This window comes from Ciona intestinalis, chromosome 1 (genome assembly GCF_000224145.3).
Source record: "Ciona intestinalis chromosome 1, KH, whole genome shotgun sequence".
NCBI classification, from domain to species: Eukaryota; Metazoa; Chordata; class Ascidiacea; order Phlebobranchia; family Cionidae; genus Ciona; species Ciona intestinalis.
This window is the reverse complement of record NC_020166.2, coordinates 9,897,405-9,923,927: the sequence shown is the minus strand read 5'-3', so window position 1 is coordinate 9,923,927 and position 26,523 is coordinate 9,897,405. Positions and strand designations below refer to the sequence as shown.

Sequence of the window (26,523 nt, the reverse complement as noted above, 5' to 3'; positions counted from 1 at the left end):
CGTATGACCGACGAAACGATGGTATAAGAATATTTTTTACCAAAACAGAAACAAATGGATTATATTTTTAACCTGAAAGTCAAAAAACTATTACAATATGCCTGGTATCAACACCATAAGGAATTATATGCTACACAACAATACAGTTGAGGAAAATTTTAAATTAATCTAAACCCATCTTTCATATTATATTGCAGATACCGAATCGCGGCCAGGAAAAATTAGTTTCTAAGAATAATTTATTTTTTTAGATCCACCACTTATAAAAACAAATGGAAAATTTAAAAGCAAAACTCTTTGCATTGCAGTTTTTGTGAAGTTTTATAAATATAGATTCAATCTTACTAATGTTCAAAACTATATAACGTTTCATCATTTAGTTAAAACACTCCTGACTATACATTAAGATTTAATCGGGGTTTTAGGTTATTTTGTAAAATATTTATTTAAAGTAAGGCGAACAATTAAACGGTTATTTAACTATTTTTGTCCCAATATAATCCTCACAATCGAACCGTAAATATCGGGGTCACTAGAGGTCAAATATCAGCAGTGGACTGGGGTTAAAGGTCAAAGCTTGCCTGATGGGAGTAATGAAGTGGAACAGCCGCTAAACGAAGCAATGATCCCACTTTGTAAAACTTTACGCCAATAAGGAAACTCCTTAACTTTAATCTAATTGTTAAATCCGGAAAATTGTAACAAAATTTTAACAAAATTTTGCACAATTTTAAATTGTCAGAATATTTCACATCTTTAAATAGGAAAATTAAAATAAATTGTCAGAAATTTTTACAACTTTAAATAGGAAATATTAAATAACTAACCGTTAAAACTATTTCTGATAAAAATATAAACAGGTGTTGTAATTTCGGATGTTTATTACCATTGAAAGAGTTGTGTAAGTTAGGGTGATTTATTCTAACAAAAATCGATAAGTATTTTTAACAATTTTAGCAAAAACAGCCACTGTCCTGGGCAAAAAAAACAACATAAATTTCAGTTTGGCTACGAAATACAACTATTTTTTACCGATACTTGCGAAAATTCTGAATTTTTATAATTTTGATGGATACTCCGTAAAACCAACCACGTTTCGTTAAGTTTTGTGGTTAATATACCTTGTTTAGAAGCTAGAATATATAGCAGTACAACCACGGCCTACTAGATAACCAATATCCATTAACTGTTAAATTATGGTGTGCGAATGAAACGGCGCGTAACAGAAGCACAATTTGTTAGCCGTCAAATTACTGTAAAGCAATATCATTGTAATTTCAAGCTTGGTTGTGACGTAACAGTAACCCGTTGTCTTTACGACAGATCCTAATTAGGAAAAATAGTTTGAATGGAAACAAAGTTTCGTGGACGATTTTTCTCGGCGTTTTGAACGATAAATCACAAGTTCAAGACACTAAAGTTAAATGGGGCGATTAAAAACGATTTCCGCTTCTAGGTTTAAACATTTTGGAGTCAAATTCGCAAGGCATGTCGACATGGAAGTCACAATAAAGTTTAATAAACAAGATCGTGGAGCTCCGGGATGAAATACACCGTGTATTCATAAAAAGGTGTTCTTACAGTCAGTGCTAGTTAGACTATTAGTAAACTATTGAAAGTTAGATTCTAATATTTTAACCGAAACAGTCAAATTGGAATTAATTTTAAATTTAGGCAAGACGCCAGATGTAATGTTTTTGTTAAAAAATAATTTTAAATCTATTTCCGAAACTCTGAAACTACTAATTTAATTTACAAAAAAACGCTTGAAGATGGAAGCAAAATGGCAGAAAGGTTTACAAGCTTGTGTACCAGCAAGGTCAAATACCAAGTTCGGCCGCCATTTTAAGGTAGGTGTGTTAGAATTGTTTACTGTAGTTAAGTTTTACCTTATATGGGTGCAGACTGCAGTTTCTGGTAAAGCTAAAGCATTGAAAAGGTTGTTTTTGAACCAAATTTTTGTCACCGGTTAACGCGGGTTGTATACAAGTTAAACAAAGTAACTTCCCGCACTGAAAAGTTACAAAATGTGAGGAAAATTTTAATTGTTATGGACAAGTAATTTGCCGACCTTTTTAACATGACGAACACACGGTGTAAAAAACTTACATGGTTACAAACGAAACCACAATTGTAGTATGTGGCGTTTTTGCTCTTCTAATAAAGTTGTACATGTAATTCTATGGTTAAGACGAATACTGATAGAAGTAATATTGCATTATTTCCTAAACGTTTTTTTTTAACAATTAACAACGTTCTTTTGGGGTCGTATAAGGATACAGTAATATATTTCTGTAAATATTCTGTTTTTCCCTAAAAATGAACGATAAAAGAAAATGAAACATGGACCATCTTACCCCAACCAACAATATTCAATATTGTGTTAACAACATCCTCAGTAATATTTCAGGTAATTTTAAAATAAATTAAATAAACATGAATCGTGACTTTAAATTTATTTGATTTATTTTAAATTTAATTTGTTGTTTATACAAACAGCGTTTATTTCGTTAACTGTGCGTCACAGTAGTTGTTATGACGTAACAAACCGATCCCGCCATTTACTTGTTTCGATAAATAGAAAATGCTTTTGTAACGCTACTATTACGTCACAAAGCATATTATTGTTTAATATATTACAGAATAAGTAGAGATGGGCAAAATATTTGTAACTTTTACAAAGTTACATTGTTATTTAGATGTAATAAAGTTGACATATCTTAACAAGACAGACTGTAATGACGTTTACCGCTACAATTATAAAAAAATATTGCTTCTTCATAATAAAGTGACAAACCTAAATCAAAAATGTCAATGTGACAAAACTTATTATTGATTGTGACGTAATAGGTGTGATTGTTAAAGGGGCATACCAAAGAAAAAATGAAAATTTGGTTACTGATAGATATGCTCGAATGTAATCTAAAGGTTTCATCCAAGTTTCAATAAACGATACAGCTTCTAAAAAATGCTTAAAAATATGGTAGATTAAAAAAAACACCACGTGACAATGTATGGGATTTCCTATAAGAAAATATATCACTAAACTTTGACTGTTTCTAGTTTTGAACCTGTTAATGAAAAATAAAATCGGATTTGGTATAAGTACCTTTATAAACAAGCAGACTAGTGTAAGGTAATTATTTTGGGCGGGAAACAGCTGAGCGAAGGTAAAACAAAAGTTCACTTGTTCAAACAATAAAGAAACCGCTCAAACCAATTGTTTAACCTCTGTGACGTAACAACACATTCAACAATTCCGTTTGTGACGTATATTAGGTTGGGGTAAGTGGTCCATGTTTTCATTATCTTTTATCGACTCATTTGGTGGTAAAGAGAGATTATTTACAAAGTTTTATACCCGCGTTTCCTCTACTCTAAGATCGTTATTAATTATTAAAACACGTTCAGGAAATATGGGATATTATGTGCCAACGGTATCCCGTCTTACCCCACAGAACTATAAGGTGTTTAATTTAATATAAACATAACCGACAACCGCGCGACTCGAAGTGTTTATTCCGTAGCACTCAGAATCACGTGACCCAAAACTGCGACATAAGCGAAATATAGCCCGCTGTGACGTCACTGTATGACGAATTCTGGGCAAAAGAAATTCCAAAAATATCACATGAAGACTTGGATATCCACATTTCAAAGGCGCGTGACAGCTAAAATTTAAATCAATTTAAGCGTCATAATAAATGTGGGTAAGTCGCGAGTGCGACATTCATAATCGGCGACGCCAACTCCCATGGGCAGAGATGCACAATTTTCTCTGTGACGTAACAATAGCATAGCGCGATCCATTCCGACGGTGATTCGTCAACGTCAACGTTTGGAAATGCGTCGCAAAGATTCCTTTTTATTTTGTTATTGTTTAAAAGCGCTTAAGTCTTCGATTTTTTATTGTGACGTAATAATCGTTTTAAACCATCTTCTGTGACGGCACTATTTTAAAACGCGGCGTAATTCTTATGCTTGTGACGTCACAATACTTGTTTATAGAAACCTTCTGGTGGTTTAATCTCGATAAACGACAACCCAGGTCCCATGGGGTTTAACGTCTGCGAAATAAAATCAGAATAAATATTTCACGATATTTTTTATCAAAGTTTGAATCTTTTTTAATCAATACCATGTTATAGCGTGTTGGTGAGATTTGGAATGGTTTTCGGTTTTGCAAAACCTGGTTTCGAAGCTTAAGAATTTCAACGATTTTTTTGCAGCTACAATATTGACTATCTACTTGGTTTGGGAATTTTTTAGATCCAACGAACCGTTTCAAGGTAAAAGCATTTTAATTGCTGCCAGGACCTAAGTATATGAAAGAAAAGTACTTTACGATTATCGAAAGTTAAATTCGATAAATTTAAATATTTTATCTGCAGCTGAATTTTGCCCAAGACTGTGACATCATGTGGGCGTGGTAAACCTGTCAATCAAGCGACGGCCAGCCCTGATTGGACGAGAGAAAACCCCGGCAACGATTAATCATTCAGGGTTGAGTAAACGGTTGATAAGAAGCTGCGAAAGTTGAAATTCATCCCAAAGTTAAAGTGAGATTGTGACATAAACCGGTTTGTAATGTCTTTGTATTTGAACATTTTTAATGGCGGGGTGTGCGAAAGAAGATGGTCCAAAATATAAGTAAAAGGTGCAAAAATACAGCTTGCGAAGCAGCGGTTGTGTTAGAGAGAGTGAGTGTGAGGGTAATTAATCAGAATGATTGGTTTCGTTTAACTTTTGCTTCGTCAGCTCGCAGTAGAAGCTTTGCCCTAGAGCTGCAGAGTTAAAGCAGTGATTGCAAAATGGTTTTATTGTTGGATATTTTATCTTTAACGTCCATGCGATTTGGTTAAATCATTTTTATTAGTAGAGAATGCGTCTTCATAAAGCGAGTGGTCGTCATGAGAATTGAAGTTGACAAATCACTTGAATTTCAGATTTTAAAGTTGATGTTATCACACTCTGTAACACCTGGACGCTTAAATCCCCTTGTATGATTTATTACGAGTGTCAAGACGCGCGTGGCTGGGAGTAACACCGTAGATCCATCAAATACTTCGTAGATATATATGGGTTACAACTTCTCTAGAAATATTTAAGAAAATCGCGCATTTGGATCACCTTGAAATAGAGGTAAGTCTTGAATTAATATAACTCCCCGCCATTTTGTTTATTGGGTGTAGATTCTGAAACTGCTTCTTATTTTTAAGGTTATTGTTTACTTATAAGATATACTGGTTCTTTTTGAACTACTGAGGTATATCGCTATGTTTGGGATTATTTGTTTGTTAATAAATAAGTAAAGAAACGACCATGTTTATATTAAATCTATGGTTTTCTAACCCAAGCTAAATTAGTTTTTTTTTCAATTGCTAGAACATAAGAAATATTATTCGAAATAATAAAATATTTTTACCAGCACTTTTAATAAATTTTAATTTTATAAAACTGTTATTTAAAGTTTATTCTATTTGGTATTGTATGTTTTAACAAATTTGGACTTTTATATTTGTTTTCACTTATTTTGTCATAATGTTAGCAGCAGGTAACTTATGTTCGTCCATAAAGTGACATTAAGTAGGCTTGTGATGTAATAATGCGATGTAATAAAGTAGATTGTGACGTATATAATGCATCATTGTCTACTTGAGATATTTTAGTCCACGGAACAGACGTTATTTGTCACGTAGAGAACCTATCCCGTATGGTGTAGGTTTAATATATAGTGGGGTGGGTGAGATGGGGCACCTTTAGCACATATTATCTGAATATCCTGATTTTAAACAATTAACAATAGTTTATGGGAGTCGTGAGGAGACGGTTTTATAATTCTTTGAATTTTCTTTGTTTACCACCAAGTGAGACGGGAAAATGGAAAGAAAATGTGTCCTATCTTCTCTTACACGACTGTATACGATTGATTAAAATATGTTTTCAGTTGAAATAATAAAGCAAAAGAGTTCTCCAGTATAAAACTACTTTTGTATTTTTTGTTTTTCGATGGTAACAAAGTTCTCGGCTGTAATATATTTGAATATTTACAGTGAAAAATACAAGCGATTTTTAAAATAATCTGTGATTTGTTCCAACGTAAAAATAATTTAATTAGTAATAACGCTCGCAAGACAAGGAAAACGCTCTTTTTAAATTAAATTTAAAAATTTAAATACGAGATTTCAGCAGAGTTGAAATAGTTAAGCCAATTAAGCTCTATATGAACAAATTCAAAGATTTTGGTGATTTTTTTCCATTTTTTTGTTTAATTTATTACTTATGGCACTGGACCATTACTTTCCATTGCCTCACTTGGACAATGGAGGAAATCTCGATAGCGATATTTGACACTCGCCTTTGTTACGCAACAATCGCTCTGTCTGCAACACCATTGTTAAATTTCAGAATTCTTGAAGCTATCATCGCCGGCTACACTTTCAGTGAAGTGATATACGATCTCTATGAGTGATACACTGACCCTACGTGGTCAAAAGTACCAAAAGATCAAACAATGATTTCAAATTTTAATAGGTTTTAAATAGTTTTTCAAATTTGGAACATTAAAATATCATGCCCGCTAGACGACGCTAATGAGTGAAGGGTCGTGATTTTAGGAATATATGTCCTTTTAAGGATCGAACTAAGCAGTTACAGCACAATTAGCGATTCGTAAACTCGTGTTTAACTAAAAGAACAAAGAAACCACCGATAGTTCGCTTGCTTGAGCGGATGAATTATTTATTGAACTAGAGGATCTTATCTCGAAACTGCCTCTCGTGTCAATTCGATTTTACGTAAGTAACAATGACGGTTGTGACATGACAATGGCTTGATTTTACCTTCAATAAGCTTAATTATTCGCTAAAAATCGAACTTTGTGGGAAGGATCGAGCGACTTAAACGTAAAAGTTGGAAACCGACTACAGTTGCTTCGAAATACATGGGAATTTATTGAATCAATGCGAATATTATGGGGATTAGAGCTTATTACGTGCCGCAACATCATTGGATAAAATCGAGTGCTTTATCAACGTCATAGTACCAACATAGATATCATATACAAGCAACGGTACTTCGGGTTTTATGACTGTGCATAAGATGTTTATTTAGATTACTATTTTTCACTTTAAATGTGCGAAAAAAGTACTATATGTTGTTTCTTCACATAAAAAGGGAGCATTTATTTGGACAAGTTTGAAACAGTTTTTATTTTGAAAGAAAACAAATAAGGTCAAGTTTCACAAAATGGAGAATAAATAACAATGGAAATAACATACTGCAGGAATTACACCAAACAACAACAACAAAAACAATAAAATATAACAAGAAAAAAAACACCAAAAAAACATAGAACGCATATAAGGGAAAAAGTGAATAAATATGTAATGTAGGGGTTGCATTTGTGGAATATCTGAGTGAGTGTATGTGGGTGGCGTTGTGTCAATGTTATTGTTGCTTAGTGAGGCATGAAGTGCATTCAGGGTACAGAAGGGTTTGACTTGGCTTTAGGTTTGCTGCTGTGGTTGTGAAGGCTAAAAGTTAAAAATGTGAAGTCCGCATATGACTTTAGGTGTACTGCTGTGGCTCGAAGGGTAAAAGTTAAAAATGTGGAGTCCGCATATGACTTTAGGTGTAGCGTTGTTAAAGCTTAAAGTTGTGGTAACGTAGAGTCTGAATATATAGGTTTATATACGGACTTTGGTAAAACCCATTAGTGGGTTTAAAGTGCATCACTATCTGTAGAAATTAGTGTTTTGATTTGGAACAAATTGTTGTATAATTGCAAATACGATTGTTTATATACGAACTTTTATAAAATGTATGCGTGGCTGTAAACTGTGCAATACGGAAATCGTAAGAAAAAAAAAGTCAAACATAAAATGGAATACAAAATTATTTAAAAACTCAATTTAAAGGAATAAAAGTTTGGTGAAAGCAAAAAAAAACGAGTTACAAGATTTTTAACACAGTAAAAAGGTATTGCATTTTACATAAAAAGAAAGATATATGATGGAAAATAATGAAAGATTGTAATGTACGGGAATAATAAATATTTTTGGTAAAGACGCGGCAGTTTAAGAATATTAAGTTATTTCATGTGTATATTTTATTAAAGTAAAACTTTTTTTTCAGAATTGTTCTTTTATCAAGTGTTTTATTTAGTTGTTGTGACGTAATAGTTTACCTTTGTCAATTTGAATTGATTGTAGTTTGTTTGTTACGTCAGATCACTTTGATTATCTGTCACAATAGACATTGTTTATTCAACCAAAAACTAGTAGTCTCTTAGATTAGGGGTGTTGGAATAAAAATAAACTAAAATAAAAGCTTTTGGTATAAATGAACGAGGTAGGAGTGCGAACTACAAACTGTGGAACATTTTATGCTGAAGTCAGATGGTTATTTCACATTCTGTTGGAAATATTCAGTTTTAAACTTGAAGTGTTTTGAATTTTCATTGAGGATTGTTCTTTGTATTATGATGTCATCAACAGCATTGTGAGGTAAAGGACACCAATTGTTGCAAAGTGGTAAGAATTGTTATGATGTCATACACACTTTATGACGTCATAAGAAACCGACAATTGAGCTTAAGTGAATGAACAATATAAACAATGAAAATTCCTACTGTTCTGCAATGTATGGAATTTGCAATATGGTTAGTTTAAAGCGAGATTGTAAGTTAGAAGTATTTCTTGGTATAATTCCAACTGCACTTTATACTTATTGCTAAATTCTTGCATAGCGCTTCGAAATTAGCGCCTTTTCCACGAAAAACACTTTAAAAGCATTCCATGCAAGCGCTGTTTCTCGAACTGGTCTGTTACGTCATAATTATGTTTCCGTAAACAATACATATAACAGAGCGCGCCATTTTTTAGTTTGGACTAAGCTCCGTGAAGTTTAAAAAGGAAAATATACCAAAGTTAATTTCGTCGCCTTTTTTAGAGAAAGTGAATGCTAAAGTTAAGCCCCGGGCTTGGGAGACCAGCGCATAAGTCGATTCGTCAAGTAAGGCGACGTCAAGCACCTACAGCTCTCTGCTGATTTATGAACCGTCCAGGTAACCGAACACTTGGAAGTGGACAAGCTGACAACTTTGGACTGAAGGTAAGGCTAAAGTAACAACTTGAGTTTATAATGCAAAGTCTACTGTACCAGACTATATCACTTTAAAGTTACTGATAACCGTGGAAAAAGCGCCAAGTCCAAAATCCCAAAGCTGGAAAGTTAATTGGCAAAAAGTTTGACCATTTTGTTGAACCTAATTTAATTATCGCTCTAATTTAAACCGAATTTAAGTCAAATTTAAGTTACGGATGTGTCAGGAAAGTTAAAATGGCGACTGCTGTGCGTGCGGTCTGTACTAAATTAGCCGTGTCTATGAAACTCAGATAACATTTTACTTTAAACCGCACTTTATAAACATGTTTTGTTACGTACAGTTTGTACTATGACGTCATTACAATCCAGAATTTACGTCAATTATAGAACAATAATTTCGTTTATTACGAAAACAAAGGCATTATTCTGTATAAGTCAAGCAACATCAAACATTGTCTACAAAAGACTGCGATTTTAGACTAATCTTATTATTTAAAGAAATGTGTTACAATTTACCAAGAAAAGCTAAATGTATTTGATTTAAACTGTTCATAGTTTGGCCTGTTCAAATTAGATCAATATAAGCCTCTCTATAAGCTTACTAAGCCCATTATGACAAAACATATCCATATTGTTATCTGAAGTTTAAATGGAAGAGTTATTATGAGTCATAATCAATGACAATAGGCGGCAAAGATTGAAAGATTGCTAGCTTTGTGTGTTGGGTCATAAAAGACCATTTTTGACAGAGCAAATAGGAAATGTCACATTTTAAAATTAGAAACCAACAATTTGTTGCATTTAAATATACGACGCTAAATATTTTGTGTAACCAAGCACAAAATTGAAGACAGTAACTTCTGAATGTTAGGACTTCAAATATATTCACATTGATAGTTTACAATTTGTTTCTGTGGCAAATTATTTTGTCATACTTTACCAACTAGTTAAAAATTTAGCTTATAAGCTAAAGTACCAACAAATATGTTACCTTATAACATAAAATTTTCACTGACGCCTATTAACTTATTGTAAGGTTACAATTTATGTCACTGTTTCTAAATTATTAATTTAAGCAAAGGCAAGTGAATGAATTTAAGGTACTTAACAAAATGGCGGCAGTTACCCGATCGCAACTATGACGTAATAAACAACACATAGCCAATGTACAAGGCTGTCGAACCAAGATAACCTGCTCGGATTTACTACCATTTACGGAAGTTTTATAAAGAGTGGATTAATTAATTTTTGCGGTTAATTTATGTTTGTGTTAACACAAAACAACAATAAACAGGTAGCGTGAAAATGTTAAACTTTTTCCAATTTCTTTAGCGTCGATTTATCAAAAGTTTGCGGCGACTGTCTGCAAACAATCGGCCAGGTGTTTCGTCATAATTGGGGCGCAAGATTTTAAGAATATCCATCAGAAAGCGGCAAATGAAACGTTGTGAGAATAGGCAACCTGATACGTTCAAGGTCACGTGGGTTGGACAGATCACGTGGTTCTTTGATCCACCGCGCGGCAGAAGAACCATCATTGTGATTGATGGGCCACAGACCCGGATAAATTTGCGCGAATAACTCGCTAATGTAAACAGGCAAAAGAGAATTTAATTGGCCATCTGCTCGCCCGTCTTACCCCACACGGTCAAGATCGATTTCACGCGAAAAACTACGAACCCGGGCCAGTGTTTCCAGAATAAAAAGTTGTTTACTCAATGCATTAAAAATTTCCGCGAATTTTAATAACATTTATATATTATATGCGTACAACAAGGCGTTAAAAAAGAAACGATTCTAAAAATAAATCTGGCAACACTTTTTTTACCTATGAAACGAATTTAATAAAGAGAGCAATCGTTGATTTTAGCAGTTACAAAGTTACATGTTATTACAGGTGGTCGAGCCATTCACGCGGGTCTGATTTTGACACACACGATTTGTCATACAAAGTGACGAAATGGGTTATTTTGGGGGCGTCCTTATTTTGCGTTTGCTTTCACGTACGTAAGGCGATAGTTTGAATGGTAGGACGACCTTTACATGCGATAACCTCATTTAAAAACAATAAATCTGTTTAACTTTTAGAACAGAAACTGATTATCTATTTGGACTCAACTTAGAATAACAAAAATTTAGGGGCCAATACTCTATTTTATGTCTAAACGACCGTCGTTAAAATTGCACGGTGGCATTCAAATCTACTAATGGAGTAATTTAAAAATCGACCTAAACTCTCGTATGTGACAAACCGTGGCTTATTGAATACTCAAAACATTGAGTAGGGCATGATGGGCAAACTTCGGCAATTTGTTTGACTAGGTTTAGTTTCAAAACACGAATTAATGAAACGACAATAGACACGCAATTTGCTATTTCGTCATTTAATTTGAATTAACAAAAAGAAACACACGTCTATTACAGCGCTACCTGGTGTGCATGCACCATGCATAACTTAAACCGCTAGGTAGTGCTATGCAGCACCTAAATTGCAAAGCTTCTCGGTTGCAGCATGGGTAAGTACGCACGCTTATGCAGTTGTTTCTAAACGACCTAACGATTCATTTCGTAGTAATAAATGTTTCAAGTATATTAGGGACAGGGGGAGATGGCCCATCTTTTGTTCTACTCTCTTATACGATTTAGTAGTAAACAAAAAAGCATTCAAAGAATTATAAAATCGTATCCTCACGACTCCAAAAGACCGTGGTTAATTGTTTAAAAAACGTTCAGGATATTTGGATAATATGGGCTAAATATGTCCCGTCTTCCCCCACTCCTACTCTGACCCAGTTATTATTATCATTTAATAATCACATTAATTCTTAAACTCACATATCCACCTCGGCCCGAGTACAAGTTCGGTGAACAATAAAATTCTTATTAAATATCGAATTCAAATTTTGTTTATTAATTATTTCTTTGATAACTTTGCAAAACGGATTGAAATGAAACATATATTGTTGCGTCTTAAAATTACCACAATTTAAATGGGTTATAAAAAAGCAAACCTATTTCCATGAATGGTCGAATAAATAATATATTGCGCTTATAGTATAGTCAACTAAACTTAACAATGCTATTTCCTATATAACCTTAACCTAAACAACCCGATTATTAAAACAAACATTTATTAAACAAGAGAGCTAATCCTGCAACCGTAAACCCTGCGCCTTAACCTTCCCCTGATTGGTCAATGTAAAGATTTCCATTGTCCTAACTACCAGACACCACCCTGTGACGTCGCAGTGTTTCCGGGTGAAAAATTTAAAACACTACCAAGTGTAAAAATACTCAAGTGTTGCACAGCGGATGTGTAACGACGTAAACTACACCCGGCAACACTGAGCACAAAAACTTAAACTTCCGGACACCGGTCGCTTCCCTCTACATCCTTCTGTGACGTCACAGAGTTGAGTATGACGGATCACTCTTGACGTCATCTGCTCCACGCATCACTGGGCACCAGTTTTCCCATTGAAACAACAAAACCCCTCAAATTAAACAACTGAATTCGATTTTCAAACTTTATTCCCGCCCGGAAAATTTTCAATTAGCAACCAGTTCATCATCATTTAAATGACCACCGCATCGCCAAGACACATTGTCGCTTGGAGCGAGTTAACAGCCTTATATACGGTTACAACGTGATAAACGAGTCAGTGCTGTAACAATCGGGCATTATCACACGGACAAACATGTTCTGTTACGAGGAGGTACGAGTAGTTTAGAAGAGGCGAGCCAGATTAAGAAATTGCAGAATTACTTTTTGATGTAGAGTTAATTATTAGATGTTATCGTATAAGCCCTAAGCGCGAATGCGACTGTAAAAGTACATAAATCGCCGATGTTTTGTATTGTAATATATGAACTATTGAGTTATAGTATTGTTTGTGGCATTACATTGTGTTTAACATTGCTAAAAATCGTGTTACGTTAGAACGAATTTCCGCTCGGCAGGTGCATAAGGTATTTCTGTTTTGATCACTCGAATCAAAGATAAGCGGGATCACGAAAGCGTAATCTTCGTTTATCCGGATTATAATATGGTTTGTTGCCTCAATAACGCTGCGTTCGCGAGCAGGTGCAACTGTATCGAATCTAGAACGAAGTTTCGCGCTCAGAACGCGAGTTATAGTCGGCAACTCTCGAGGCTTGTAACGCGCGCTCGCTGAAGTGGACGCTTGTCGGGTTCGAGTGATAGATGGACGCTGTCGGGTCATATGGAGGTTAAGAGTTGACGAAAAGTCTTTTGTTTGCTTTACACCGACCCGAAACAACACGCCGAACTCGTCCATGTTGTCCTTGTTTAAATTCCCTGCCCATCTTCCAGCTACAACGCGTGGATTCAATTTTGTTCTAACTTATTTTTCCTAATAATCTATGCTCAACGTTCGTTCATTCGAAACAAAATATAGATTTCATTTTACCTCCCTATTAAAAACAGTACCGTCAGAGGTCTTGTTTTATGGCGTTACAAATTACCATATAGTTATAGTCATAAATAAACGCAAAATACATTTAACGCAAAATACATTTCCCCAAATTAAACCAATACCGAAATGTATTTTTAGTTTATCAACACAAACTTTACGACGCTATTTATTTAACAGCCGTGAAATAAACATTGCGATTATTTAAGACTAGAGTTACGCCATAAACCATTTTTCCCACACTCGTTGCGCCATCTTGTTCTCTTCCATCGTCACTATAACATTGAACTCGCCTCTTTTGTGACGTAACAATGATTAATCGCGACATGCGCGATAAACTTGCACAAGTTTAACACCAGCAAGTGAAGTCGTTGTGAGATAACAACACGTTATGTTACGATAACAATGAAATATGCGACGTGTGGAGTAATTTATAAACCCTATCCTACACATAATGACGCGTGTGTTACGTCACTCGACGCAGGAAATCTATTTATTACGTCACACAAGTTCAAGTAAAAGTATGTTCTTTGACGTCATATAAAAGATACATAGTATTCTAGAATTGCGCGGCCTTAGAACCACATTGTTACGTCATAGAACTAAAGAATTGCGAAATTTCGACGTCTTTTTCGCGCGTCATGATTTAAACAAAACCGCTGGTACGTATATCGACTGACAACGTCATTTCCGTTACTGCGCAACGCAAAGTCGCTCTTTTTAAATTGAATTTCCGGTTGATTGAACATACCGGAAGTAGCTGCGTGGGAATGCAACGCGAACACGTGACGGCGATTCCGCGATCGCCCGAACCTTGCCTTCTGCAAAGAACGTGCAGTCGACATCAAAGCGACGTCTCGAAGTGATAAATGAGGATTGTGACGCATCAATGAGGCTTGTTTACGCGCAATAAAGCAAGGGGTACAGGGTCGTGCGGCTCCCGCGAGACGCAGCGGTGTTGCGAGGCTGTTTCGCCAAATCTGTCATTATAAATCAAACCGAAATTTAATAATAATCCATTAAATCTAGAAGCGTGGCTCGCAATATGTTAACAGCTTGGCGTAAAATTATTTTTAACATTTTTTCGTGGTGTTTTGTAACTTGGGAATAAGAGTGAAAATTTTATCTCTGCATCCCGTGCAACAAAATCGCTGAAATTCTTTCGTTTTGCGATCCGTAGTCGTTCGATCGATGAGGTTAAGTAGTTCGAAACATCAATCTTTAAATAGGAATCTTTGATTGTGATGGATTACCTGCGTTTGTTCCACGTCACAATCGAACAATAGAAAGAAAAATCGCGAGGTTCCGGAGTGTTCCCGTGTGTTTTAACCGACCAGTGTTTCCAGCTCTAAAATTCGACTTATTCTAACGCTAAACCTAGATTGACTTGGTACAAAATTGCGCAACACTGCCGTAGGAAGCAGCTATACCACAAAAGTGATATAAAACGAATCCGACTTCGGTGTTTATTTAATCGATAGAACTGGTGGAGCGTCGCTAACTAAGACGGATGAATTGTGCTTCGATAGTTTGGAAACTTTATAGGATGAGACAAGACGAAAACAACAACAATTGTCTGATTTTATTTAAAACTTGTAAAACCTTCCTATTCGTTGTATAAAAATATCCTTCATTTATTACATGGTTGCAACAGTTTAAATGAAGTAGGTTGTGGTAGGATGGGCCTTGTTTTTAATCTGATTCATCGTCTCTTGGTGGTAAACAAAGAATATTTACAAAATTATATAACTGTATCTTTAAGACCCGTGGTTAACTGATATATAGACACGATTAGAAAATATGGAATATTATGTGATAACGGTATCCATTCCATCTTACCCCACAGTAGTATATGTTATAAAGCCAGAACACGTCCCATATTAACGATAAGGTTTTAATAACTGTATACAACTATTCACACACAACAAATATATTCAAGTACTTTGGTAAAAAGGGAGTTATTTTGATTATTATGCGCTAACGGTATCCAACTTACAACACAGTACAGTTGATGTACATATATTCCAATACAGTTTAGTTAAAAAATATATTATTTTTAATATAATTATTTTACGTCACGCCTTGATTCGCTTGCAAGTAGCCCTTGACAAATTTGTACAAAGGATGTAATCGAAGACAACTCGCTTCGCGCTGATAAACCGGTACCTAATGATCCGTACACTACCTTGAACGTGACGTAACTATGCCCTTTATTATATGACAATGGACCCCAAGATGTGTCGCTGTTTTATAGTGTGTGATGTCACAATGTATGGCAGGTGTATTTGTATAGAAGGACAGATTAATAGATAATGACATATGTATTCTGTGACGTAATAATTGAAATAGTGTTCGAATAAAGGTTGCGTTCGAGATTTAGCTAAATAGGAATACGATTGTGACAAAATTTTGATGGATATAAAACTTTGTAATATTTAAACATTCTTGTCTAAATTGTATTTAGTTATTTTATTGCTTGGGGCGAAATATTACCCTTTCAAACGTCACAAAGGAATTTCAAGTTTAATTTTGATGAACACCGACGCCATTTTGTTTTCTAACAATATCATTGTCTCTTTAGTATTACGTAACAAGACATTTTATGACGTATTAGATCAGTAATAAGTGTTAAGTAAAATTGGAAATCGCTATGTTACGTCACAGTGGATTTTATCACCGAACACGAAGAAAAGTAAGACCGATCAAGTTTGAATAAATATCATGGTATATATATCTAACATTTGATCTATTTAAATTTTGTTTGAAAAAGTATTTTTTAATTTTAATACACATAATTTAACAACCATAATTATAACAAATTTAAGTTGTGACAGTGAAAAGTGTTTAATAAAATTCGATAATAGTACGTTGGGGGTAAGATGGGACATGTTTTCATTCTCTTTTGTCCCTCCAATTTGGCAGTTGACAAAGAATATTTAGAAAACTACATGCCCATATCCTTACGACATTATAAAATCGTTGTTAAGTGTTAAAAACACGATCAAGAAATACGGGGCATTATGTATTAACGGTATCTATCGTACCCCACTGTACTATATAATTTAAACTAACTTTTAAAGAAATAATTTTGTTTTACAATGCTATTATACTTCCGATAATATACGAAACGTTGGTGTAAACATTACTTAATGGATTATTCTATTTGATCTTGGGTTTATGGCGGCTATAGCGCTTCCATGTACAAGGTTTATTCTTCTGTTTATATAGATAGAGTAAGCCGATTATTGGTTCGCACAGCTGTTTCACGCGCTCGTTACAATCCGCGTTTCTTACGAAACAAACATAGGCGACTATGACGAAATAATGCAGAAGTAGAAGCAGGTGTAGGGCAAATTTAAAATTCATATTCTTAATATATAATTTTAAAATAATAAAAACTAAATCACTTGCGGTATAAACCTAATTTATTGACTTCTGGGTCGAAATGAAACTAAAATACGGAAATCTTTATATAGTTTATGTTTCCCTCGGTACTGGCGGGCCATGGGCTTTAATAATTTAGGACTAGGTTTTATTGAAATGCAGATATAAGTAAAAGGGGTTATACTGAATGCTGAGGTTGTAAACTAAACAGAATTAAGCCCTGCTTTGATGGATGGAGCTGTCAATACCATGCACTTACAGGTTAACCTTGCTTTAGTAAAGAACATTTACTTAGCATGGATTTAATTATAGAGATTTCGTTAATAGAATTACACATGAGACATAAATTCGAGAATATCAATTTAAAAGCGAAAACTGAATTCTCGTAAAGGTATTATACATTTATTTTTTCAAGCGTTTTTTTAAATTTGCAGCAGCCAGGGCAGGAGTTTTATTTAGAAGTTTAAAACAATCGTTTACATTTCCGTGTTTGGTGTAAACCACTTAATTCGTGCCTTGGCTGGCCGAACTACTTTGTGCATCTGCTCAACTATGTAAATGCCCACTACAGTCCTAATAATGACCACTATGACGTTGAAATGTGCATTATCACGTTTGCAAACATTATCTTTGCCCCATGAAGCGTGTGCTCTAAGTGTCGTAAAATTGTTGTCCCAAACACTCCCCTCCGATCAAGCAAAATTTATTCCCCTAATGTGCTGCCACCAGAACTCGTATGCGTGTTTACACTTAGACATCACCTGTAGCTAATTTCCGCACGTAATTTGACCTTCTTTTAAAGTCAGTGGTATTCAAATTTAAAGCAAAATAATATTTTTTGTATTAAATTTACAGCAAAATAATATTTTTATACTAATATCGTTGTTTTACAAGTTACATAGTCTGAGCGTTTACGTAATACATTTTACAATTTTTCTTGGATAATTTTTAATTATAAGATAGACATGCTCAATTAGTTTATCACAGTCAATTATCGAGTGGAGCATTTAAACAAAGTACTCTTGAAAAAATAACTTGTTTAAGCTTAGCTGCGATTAAATCGACGATTATTAGTATATAAATACCTTCATCAAGTCGCTATGGTTTATCAGGTAAACCTGAGAAGGCAATTACTTGCTGTGACTAATCTGGAATGCTGTTTTACATGTAACAAACGTTATTATTACGTCATTAAGATTTACTACGTCATAACAACCAATTAAAATCTACTTGAGGAAAACGATATTGTTGCGAAACAGTAATCGCATTAACGATAAATCTAGAAACACGGGTAGCGTGAACGTTAATGAGTTTCCTCGTTAGCGCTGAACGGGAAACGTTCTGGTCATAATAATCGAACCACATTTGATGCTTGCGCGGTTACTACGAGTTCGGATTTGTTTACAATTTTTTAACAATTCTCAGACTGTTACAACGACTTTTTAAATAAAATTTTGACCTTTTTTGAACAAAAAAATAACAAGTACATTTAAACTTATTATCCTAGAATTCAAGTTATTACAAAATATTCAATAATTAAGCAATATATTAAATGTATTTCATGTGAAATATTGAGAATAATTTTAATTAATGCAGGGCGTCCAGTTTGGATTTGGAACCTAATCTCGGAGATCAATCAACAGTCTTCTTGGGTTTAAAGGAATTATAAAAAAACAAAAAAAAAATTGGATTTACGTGAAGATACGTTTCACCGTAACGTCACAGATTGATCGACAAAGTGCATTATCAGCAAACAATCCGAGCAATGAAGAATGGGCAAGAGAAAGCACCAGCTGCGACCAAATATAGCGTCGCCGCGTCGAACACCCAGAATAGTGGAGATTACTTTGGTAAGAAGCGAGCGGGCAATAATATAGAAGATCTTGGAAGTTATTACATGGGGGTTGAAGGACATAACACGACGAATGCAGCAATTGAGAATTATCAACATACAGAATCAGCGAAAGGACGAAATCAGTCGAACGGAACGAGCTCGTCGCGAATCGACCAACCAGGCTACACCGAACAATCAACTCATACTATTGCGTCACAGAGAGTTTACAACCTAGACTACGAGGTGGAAAGAATCGATGGTGGTGACGTCATAGATGAAAACAGTACGTCAGTGACATCACAAGAATGTCGAGGTTTTGGAATTTACTCAGGCTGCGATTCTGTTAGCGAAGCAATCAACGCGAATAACAGTAATAACCGAAGTTCGTGTGGAGAGAAAGAAAATGGAGTCGTGATACCCGCGGCGATATTTCATGATAACGACCTTCAAAAACAGAGCCAAGAATCTATCGGCAGCCATAAGAGTCAACAAGGCGAGGAACTAGCAAGAATATCGACGTCGGAGTTACTTGCAAGCTCTGTCGTTGATGCTAAATCTGATCTTTATTCACCACTCTCTCCTAACTCGGGTGCTGTGTTAATGTCGCCCAGGGGAAGGACACTAATTCAAACGCCGGGTAGCGAAGGGTCGCCCGGCCCTGAAATGAGCAAGTCGCCGGCATCGGAGCTTCAAATTGCCGCCGATCCTAGGCTTTCGGTCCGAGGTTACGAAACCGGACAAGCTGCACAGAGTGGTGCTGTATTGGATGCAACAATTACAGATAGTGGAGCTAACCAACAGTGTTCTAAAGTTAGATCAGGAGCAGAAGACAGCATGGACCTTGATATAAATAGCAAGCAAACGGGAATACGAGAAAATGGCGGCGCTACAACAAACCCTAAACACCAGCAGAACAAAGATCCTGGCATCTTTGACTGGATGTTAGAATCAAGGAAAAATCAAAAGAAGAAACATTCAAGTTCTGAAAGCAACTCATCGTCAGGTAAGAAATAAAATTAGCTTATGTTTAGTAAGAGGATATATAACGACACATTTTCAACTCAATCCTCTCTGTTCAAATTTTGTGTTCCACGATTTTAAACACCAAGTTAACTGGGCTGTGGTTATTAGTATGGAGTTTAAGATATTTTGAATTAGGAAATAACATTTAAAATGTAAAATACATCTTTTAAAATGTGGTACATAAATAAGATAGTTTGAATGCGGTTAAATGCTATAGATTGTATAGAATGCTTAAGATGAGTCCTTCTAAATGGAAAAACTATGCTTTTATAAAAGTAATGGTTTATGTAAGGTAGCTATGGTGTATCCGTATTTTCTATATAGTCTTATGTAGTGTTTTAGTGGTAAATGGCAACTGAAATTATATGGTTAAGTACATTGGTTGGGAAAATTAATCTCTGCTAAATAGTGAATGGAAACCATATGTAAATACTAGAGACAGTATGTGTTTTTACAGTGATGTATACAAATATTAACTAAGCACACATTGACACCTTACAGCAAATATATGTCATGTCAATGCTTATACAACACGAGCTCATCTTAAAACTAACACAAATTTAGTGAAACCACTTCAAAACTACTTGACTTTTAGACTGTCAACAAAATGTACAGACCAATTTATGGAAGCACGCATAACTGCAATTCAAATACCACCATTATTTCGTCACTTAGAGCTAAATGATGGTTATAATATACGCTCTGTTTAATAACAGAATCCCTTGTGAGGAAAGCAATAATATACATGAAGTAATAGTCACAATAAATTACATAATAAACCCCTTTATTAGACTATAAACATCAATTGTCATATATTGTAGAATATATTTTTTGTCTTTATAAGACGTGTACATTTCTGACAAGTTCATTAGCTTAATATTTAATTTTTGCTGTAAGGTTGCTTTGCAGTTATCTCTATATCAGCGTATTTGAATGTTGCAATGGAGATTTACAAACTAAGAATGTAGTAAATCATATATTGAACATGGTATACGTTTGAATTGCTTTAAAATAAGGCATTGAACATATTTTGGAAAACTAGTTTATTAAAAAATTAAATTTAGCTGCGTAACTTGATCATGTGTGATTAGCTAACATCACTGGTTGGTACATATAGGCTAAGTTGGGTCGTCCATTAAAGCTGGGTCGAATCATGTTACAACATCTGAAAAGAACTTTACGGTGGTGATATTATGCTTTGTGCGTGGCGTTAAATCGGCTGAGTTGCTACAATTTTATGCGTTGGGTTTAGCGGTTGAATTAAGCTGTATGCATATTTGGTTTATAGCGTTCTATAGAGTATGTGGATCTGCTGCTATTTCATATGTTGTTTTCAAACGGGGTTTTATTCGTTATCTTACACAAAGGAAAAAGTTAACCTGTATCATTTTAAACATAAAATTGTATTTACATACACTATTTTGAAATGTACATTTTATACATCTTCACTATAAATTAAAGACAAAACATTGAGTAAAAAAGTGTTTTTAGTTTAACTGCTTCAAAAACTATGAACCGTCAAATTTCACCTTGCGCCCTATAGGTCAGTGACCGAGAGGTTGCGACTACGTGTGTCATGATCAGGATTCTGGTGTTTTCAGCCATAAGCAAGTGGCTAACTTAATTATTTCACCGTGTTACGTAGCACCCTAGACATGCGCCGTGGGCGTAAATTAAATTCATGATCCTCGTTCCAGGAGAGGAAAAGTTGCTCTTGTTTATTTTTGGTCGATATGTTTGAAGTTTTTCGCAGCTGTCCGCCAGGTGGGGCAATAAACAATGAACGCACACTGAATTCTTAGATCACAAACGGAACTGTGATTCATAAATGTAATGCCAATTTTACGCGTATTAATGCGTTTACAGAAAGTCGGTAAACAATAAAATTGTCAAGCTTTTTTCGGTCTATTCATCTCATATTTCTATTCCAAAATAAATATCAACGTGCCTTGGCTAGGTTTGAGATATAAACACAAAAACAAGAACCTATTGTGGCAACTTTAGCAAATTACATGCGAAATTTTAGAAGCCTTTTATAATTTTCTCTACCATATAACCAATCTAAATATTGTATTGTTTTGAAACAAAGGTATCTTTGTTGCGTTTAACGCCTATCATATTTAGTTACCAAAGTTGTTGAATTTGCAAACATATAATAAACTAATTGTTGACATTCTATTGCCAATATGACGTAACAATGAAATCGAAGTTCATAATCCGCGATTCAGCGAAGCGGTAACACAATTAGTTACACGGAAAATGTTAGAACCTTTGACGAATAGTCTCGTCAGTAAAAAAACCACAGTCGGGGTCTTATGACTGGTGAAGTCCGAACGACTGAAACGTCCAAGCCGCGATTCGTAATCGATGTTACGCCTAAAATTTATCGCATGTTCTCGGTATAAGCCTAAACACGCGCCGCAAATCCATTATAATCAACCGAAGATAGATAAGGCTGGAAAAGAACGTCGTGTTGTTATCTCTATCTTTATCAACCTCATAATTAAGTCGGACAATCGCTCCACTAATACGTCACAATTACCTTGTTTTCTTTGACAACAACTTTCACTGATGGTTTATGACATTACAAGATTGATTATTACGTCACAGGGGACGGAGACAAATGCTATTCAGCTAGCAAACGCGAAAGAACGGCATACACAAACTCACAATTGGTGGAACTGGAAAAGGAATTTCACTTCAGCCACTACCTATGCAGACCACGAAGAATCGAACTCGCACAGGGGCTTGGTTTAACAGAGAGGTAAGGGGCTAAGGCTGAAGTTGTTGTGTATACAGCGACGATTTTAATACATATAGTAGGGTAGAGGAGATGGAACACCTTTAGCACATAAATCCAAATATCCTAATCATGTTTTGAACAATTAACAACGGTCTATGGGAGTTGTAAGAATATAGTTTTAGAATTCGTTGAATGTTCTTTGTTTACTACCAAATGGGACGAGACAGTTGAAAGGTGTCCCATCTTCTCCCACCCTACTTTAGAGTTCCGATAGAATTGCATGTTTGTAAATTATGTTATCGGAATAATAAAAATATAATTCACAAACGTAAATCATCAACAAGGTTTTAATCAAAAATATGGTCTTACTATTCATACAACTTGCAGCCATATTAAATGTGAGAAACGTATAACTTTTGCTGGTGTTATAAAAAACATCCGGATTAGATAAACATTAGATAAATTGCTGACAGCATTATCCCACTAACACCATGGCAGTGTACTGTAGGGCGTTGTGGTAATCCAAGGTTACTTTGGTGTACTGCGCGGTTGGAGCTTACGTAGATGGTGGTTTAACTGTGTTGGGGTTGGTTGGGTATTCTAGCATATCAGGAGAATTTCCATGGATGTGCAATAAGTGGTGTAAACTAAATTATACACATGGGGGTTTTAGTAACTTGAGAAAACTTAAAAGCTCCCTGAGACCACAGAAAGGTCGAACAAGTTAAAGCGACTAGAAAGGTTCTAAGCTATATAAGAAACGGAAAAGAAAGTACCATGAGATGGGGATTTACTTGACAATTACTAAGTAATTCCAATACAAACGATAACGCTGATTAAAACAGAGTGTTACATGTTATATCAATAAATTTTAACGCAACAAATTTAAACAAGTCTCTAGCTAATTAAGCGACTGTTAATACATGGCACTTGGTGAAGATTTTGCCTGTTAACTTTTCCCTAACTGTGATAATCTGAACTCAAGATTTCATGATAAAATCTCGTGTATTTGTTGTAACCATTACTTGTTAATTAGCCTTTCCTGTACACCCATGTTTAGATTAAAGATACCAAATGCATAGATGTAAAAGATAACGTACATGATAATACTATGCTGTTGGTAACGTTAAGGCATTTGCAAAGGGCTTAACAAATATACGATCACGTAGATATGATTGATTTTTTTTGCTCAACCGTTTCGTAATACTTGCTTCAGAAATAAGTTGCACTTCAAATATTTATGTTCTAAATAATAGATCGAAAACAAACACTGTAATTACTGAACAATCTTGGTCATTATTGAAATAAGAAAACAACTTTACTGTGGTATTTAAACTAGAAATATTATATTTTGAAATAAATTCTGACGTTTAAATTCACGGTTACTAGGAGAGTTTAAACAAAATTATGCACATATTTCCTGATTTAAAAGACAAACATGCTTTTGGGAAAAAACGTTTGTTTTTTTTGGAAAAATTAACTACTTCATTGTATGTATTGACAAGCGTAGCTGTATTGTACATAGAAAATCTAAGCGCGTTTAGCAAGTGTTTTATAGGGTTTTAAACCACCACCCTGCTTTTTATGCAGTAGGGTGGGGAAAGACGGGACAACCTTAACACATAATATCCAAATATCCTGATTGTGGTTTAAACAATTAACAACGGTCTATGGGAGTCGTGAGGATACGGTTTTATAATTCTTTGAATGTTCTTTGTTTTCCACCAAATCAGACGAGAAAATAGAATGAAAAGATGCCCCATCTTGCCCCACTTTACTATTATTATTATTATTTCAATACAAGAAATCTTTTCCAGGCAAATAAAGATTTGGTTTCAAAATCGTCGAATGAAGTTTAAGAAGGAGCAAAAGCAGAAAGCGGTTCTACAGAGGAATAATGGGGATTCGGTTATGGGGGCACATGGTCACCAACACCATTACCCACCTAATCCTTACTTGAGAGCACAACCTATTCTATACCAAGGTATTATTATGACGTGTACATGACGTCATTAACTCGCGTGAACGTGACGTCATATTATTTTATTGGTTTGGTGGTCGCCATAAACTAAGTTATGTAGCCTTTTGTAAAATAAATTTTATCAATCTAATGTATACCTCACTAGTAATGTTGTGTAACGTGGTGTCGGGTTAATAAAAGCTAACCCCTATAGAATACAACCTCTCTTTACCAACACTTTCGATGTATTATATACCTCTTATTTCTTTAATTCCAAAAAGCAACTTATTTTGTAAAGTGGGGTAAATTGTAATCGCTTCAACAATACCTTTTATTGCAGTTTACTAAGTTTTAAAATAAACTGAATATTATTTGAAACGCCTTGGTTTAATAACGCAATAAATAAAGTCTTGTTTAAAACGACCTATATCAACCAAAAAACTGTTGTGTGTATTTGCAGAAGAAATGAATGGGAAATGCATCCAGAATAATTACATGGGACCAGAAGTTAATGGTGGGCACTTTACAAATGGAGTTGAAGCCATACCTGATCACAATATGTGTGATATGTCTAATACAGGTAATTTACTATTCTTGGTATTTTTAAATCTGGCCCAAGTCCTAGGTCTTCGACAAGGTTTTGTATAGAATAAATTCATTATTTATTACATCACAATATTCTACATGGGTGAGATCCTACAGTGTGACACGTAAAAATAAATAAGAATTTAAGCCAATTGGCCCATAACTTCAACATCATATTATTTGTTTGTTACGTCACAGTGTCACCGACCCACCAGCTACAAGCGTTTGTGACGTCATCAACAATGGCCGCGCGACAAGCAGCTCCTATGCACCGCCATGCGGTCAACTCGCAAATCACTCGATCGCCATCTAGCGGCGCCAGCAACGCGTCATCACCACAAAACATAAAATCAATCTTCCAACAAGATCAAACCTCTACGTCATCGGTCGTGACGTCCCCAATGAACGATCAACGACGTCACAATGACGTCACGGGGTACTACCAACCTCACAGAACGAGCGATCACTCGAATTTCTTCGAAAAACAAACGGAAAGAAACCGCGACGATAAACGCGATGATGACGCAATATACAGATCGGCAGCGAGACAAAACAACCACTCACAAGCAAACGGGTTACGATACCATCAACATCGTCCTATTACGTCATTCAGTGATTACGTACATGGGGGTCGGGGTCAAGAAATCGGGGAAATCCCCCCGCTTAATCCATTCACCCATGCCAGCCAGCGAAACCTGCCTCACCAGTTCCTACCATTATACTACGGTTCCACACCCGAATATATATCCTCATGCTCTGCTATGGGTGTCACAGGGACCGAAAAATCACCTGCGACCCCTCTCGATTATTCAAGGTCTGCCTACCCAACACACGGGGAAAAGACGATCTTACCGCATGGCCACTTCCAACGTCTTACACACTTATAAGACCCCACCCTGCCTTTCGTATTAAAAGTTCCATTGTATCGCCAGTGTTCTTGCGCGCTTGCTTACGTCATAACCGCTATTAATGTGTAACAATCAACAAGTGTTAAATATAAACTTAATGCAGCTCACCGCAAATTTCATCCGTGCAGCGCCGAATATTCTTGATCGAGAAATACTGAACTTCTTTCCTGTCCAATGCAATAGGAATTGAACGATTGTTAAACAGTATTTAACGAGTTAAAGAATCATCAGTGTTTTAAATAAATTTGATTCCAAAACTTTGTGCCGATGAAATTAGTTGGTGTTTTTTACTTGTTTTTTTTTTTGGGGGGGGGGGAGGGCAAAATAGGCATATATGCACCACATCATAGTATTTAATCGTAGTATTTAAAACTTTACATTAAAAAAATACATCACAAATTCATTAATTAGCATATACAGTATAGTACATGCTACATGACAAAGCCATCAACGCAATACAATAAACCACATATAGTATGTTGGGGTAAGATGGTATATGTTTCCATTCTCTTATTGTCCTATTAGGTAGTGTGAAGGATTGTAGC

At 35.2% G+C, this 26,523-nt stretch overlaps 1 protein-coding gene and 1 long non-coding RNA gene across 7 annotated transcripts in view; one reads left to right on the top strand and one right to left on the bottom strand.

The window, feature by feature from the left end:
* Nucleotides 1-26,523, bottom strand: part of LOC108950375 — a 34,657-nt gene that overhangs the window by 6,489 nt on the left and 1,645 nt on the right. For 2 of the 4 annotated variants that reach the window (XR_003397540.1, XR_003397539.1), the window contains exon 4: nucleotides 26,087-26,145. This is a non-coding gene — a long non-coding RNA (uncharacterized LOC108950375). Of the gene's footprint in view, nucleotides 1-7,972; nucleotides 8,245-8,365; nucleotides 8,637-26,086; nucleotides 26,146-26,523 lie in introns of those variants that run through there. The other 2 variants (XR_001975213.2, XR_003397538.1) reach the window with 2 other exon arrangements.
* hox3 (homeoprotein 3) lies at nucleotides 1,731-26,237 on the top strand. 3 transcript variants are annotated; one of them, XM_009864042.3, is made up of 9 exons: nucleotides 1,731-1,850; nucleotides 4,392-4,580; nucleotides 4,947-5,142; nucleotides 8,953-9,114; nucleotides 18,522-19,762; nucleotides 22,393-22,546; nucleotides 24,343-24,509; nucleotides 24,946-25,065; nucleotides 25,269-26,237. In XM_009864042.3, the coding sequence occupies exons 5-9, from the start codon at nucleotides 18,691-18,693 to the stop codon at nucleotides 25,955-25,957; spliced, it is 2,202 nt and encodes a 733-aa protein (XP_009862344.1). In that variant the 5' UTR covers nucleotides 1,731-1,850; nucleotides 4,392-4,580; nucleotides 4,947-5,142; nucleotides 8,953-9,114; nucleotides 18,522-18,690; the 3' UTR covers nucleotides 25,958-26,237.

Excerpts from the sequence above, each read along its gene's own strand:
- hox3 (XM_009864042.3), top strand. The coding sequence starts at position 18,691 with ATGAAGAATGGGCAAGAGAAAGCACCAGCTGCGACCAAATATAGCGTC. Across the intron at positions 19,763-22,392 it reads TGAAAGCAACTCATCGTCAG|GGGACGGAGACAAATGCTAT; the intron begins GTAAGAAATAAA and ends ATTACGTCACAG. Across the intron at positions 24,510-24,945 it reads ACAACCTATTCTATACCAAG|AAGAAATGAATGGGAAATGC; the intron begins GTATTATTATGA and ends GTGTATTTGCAG.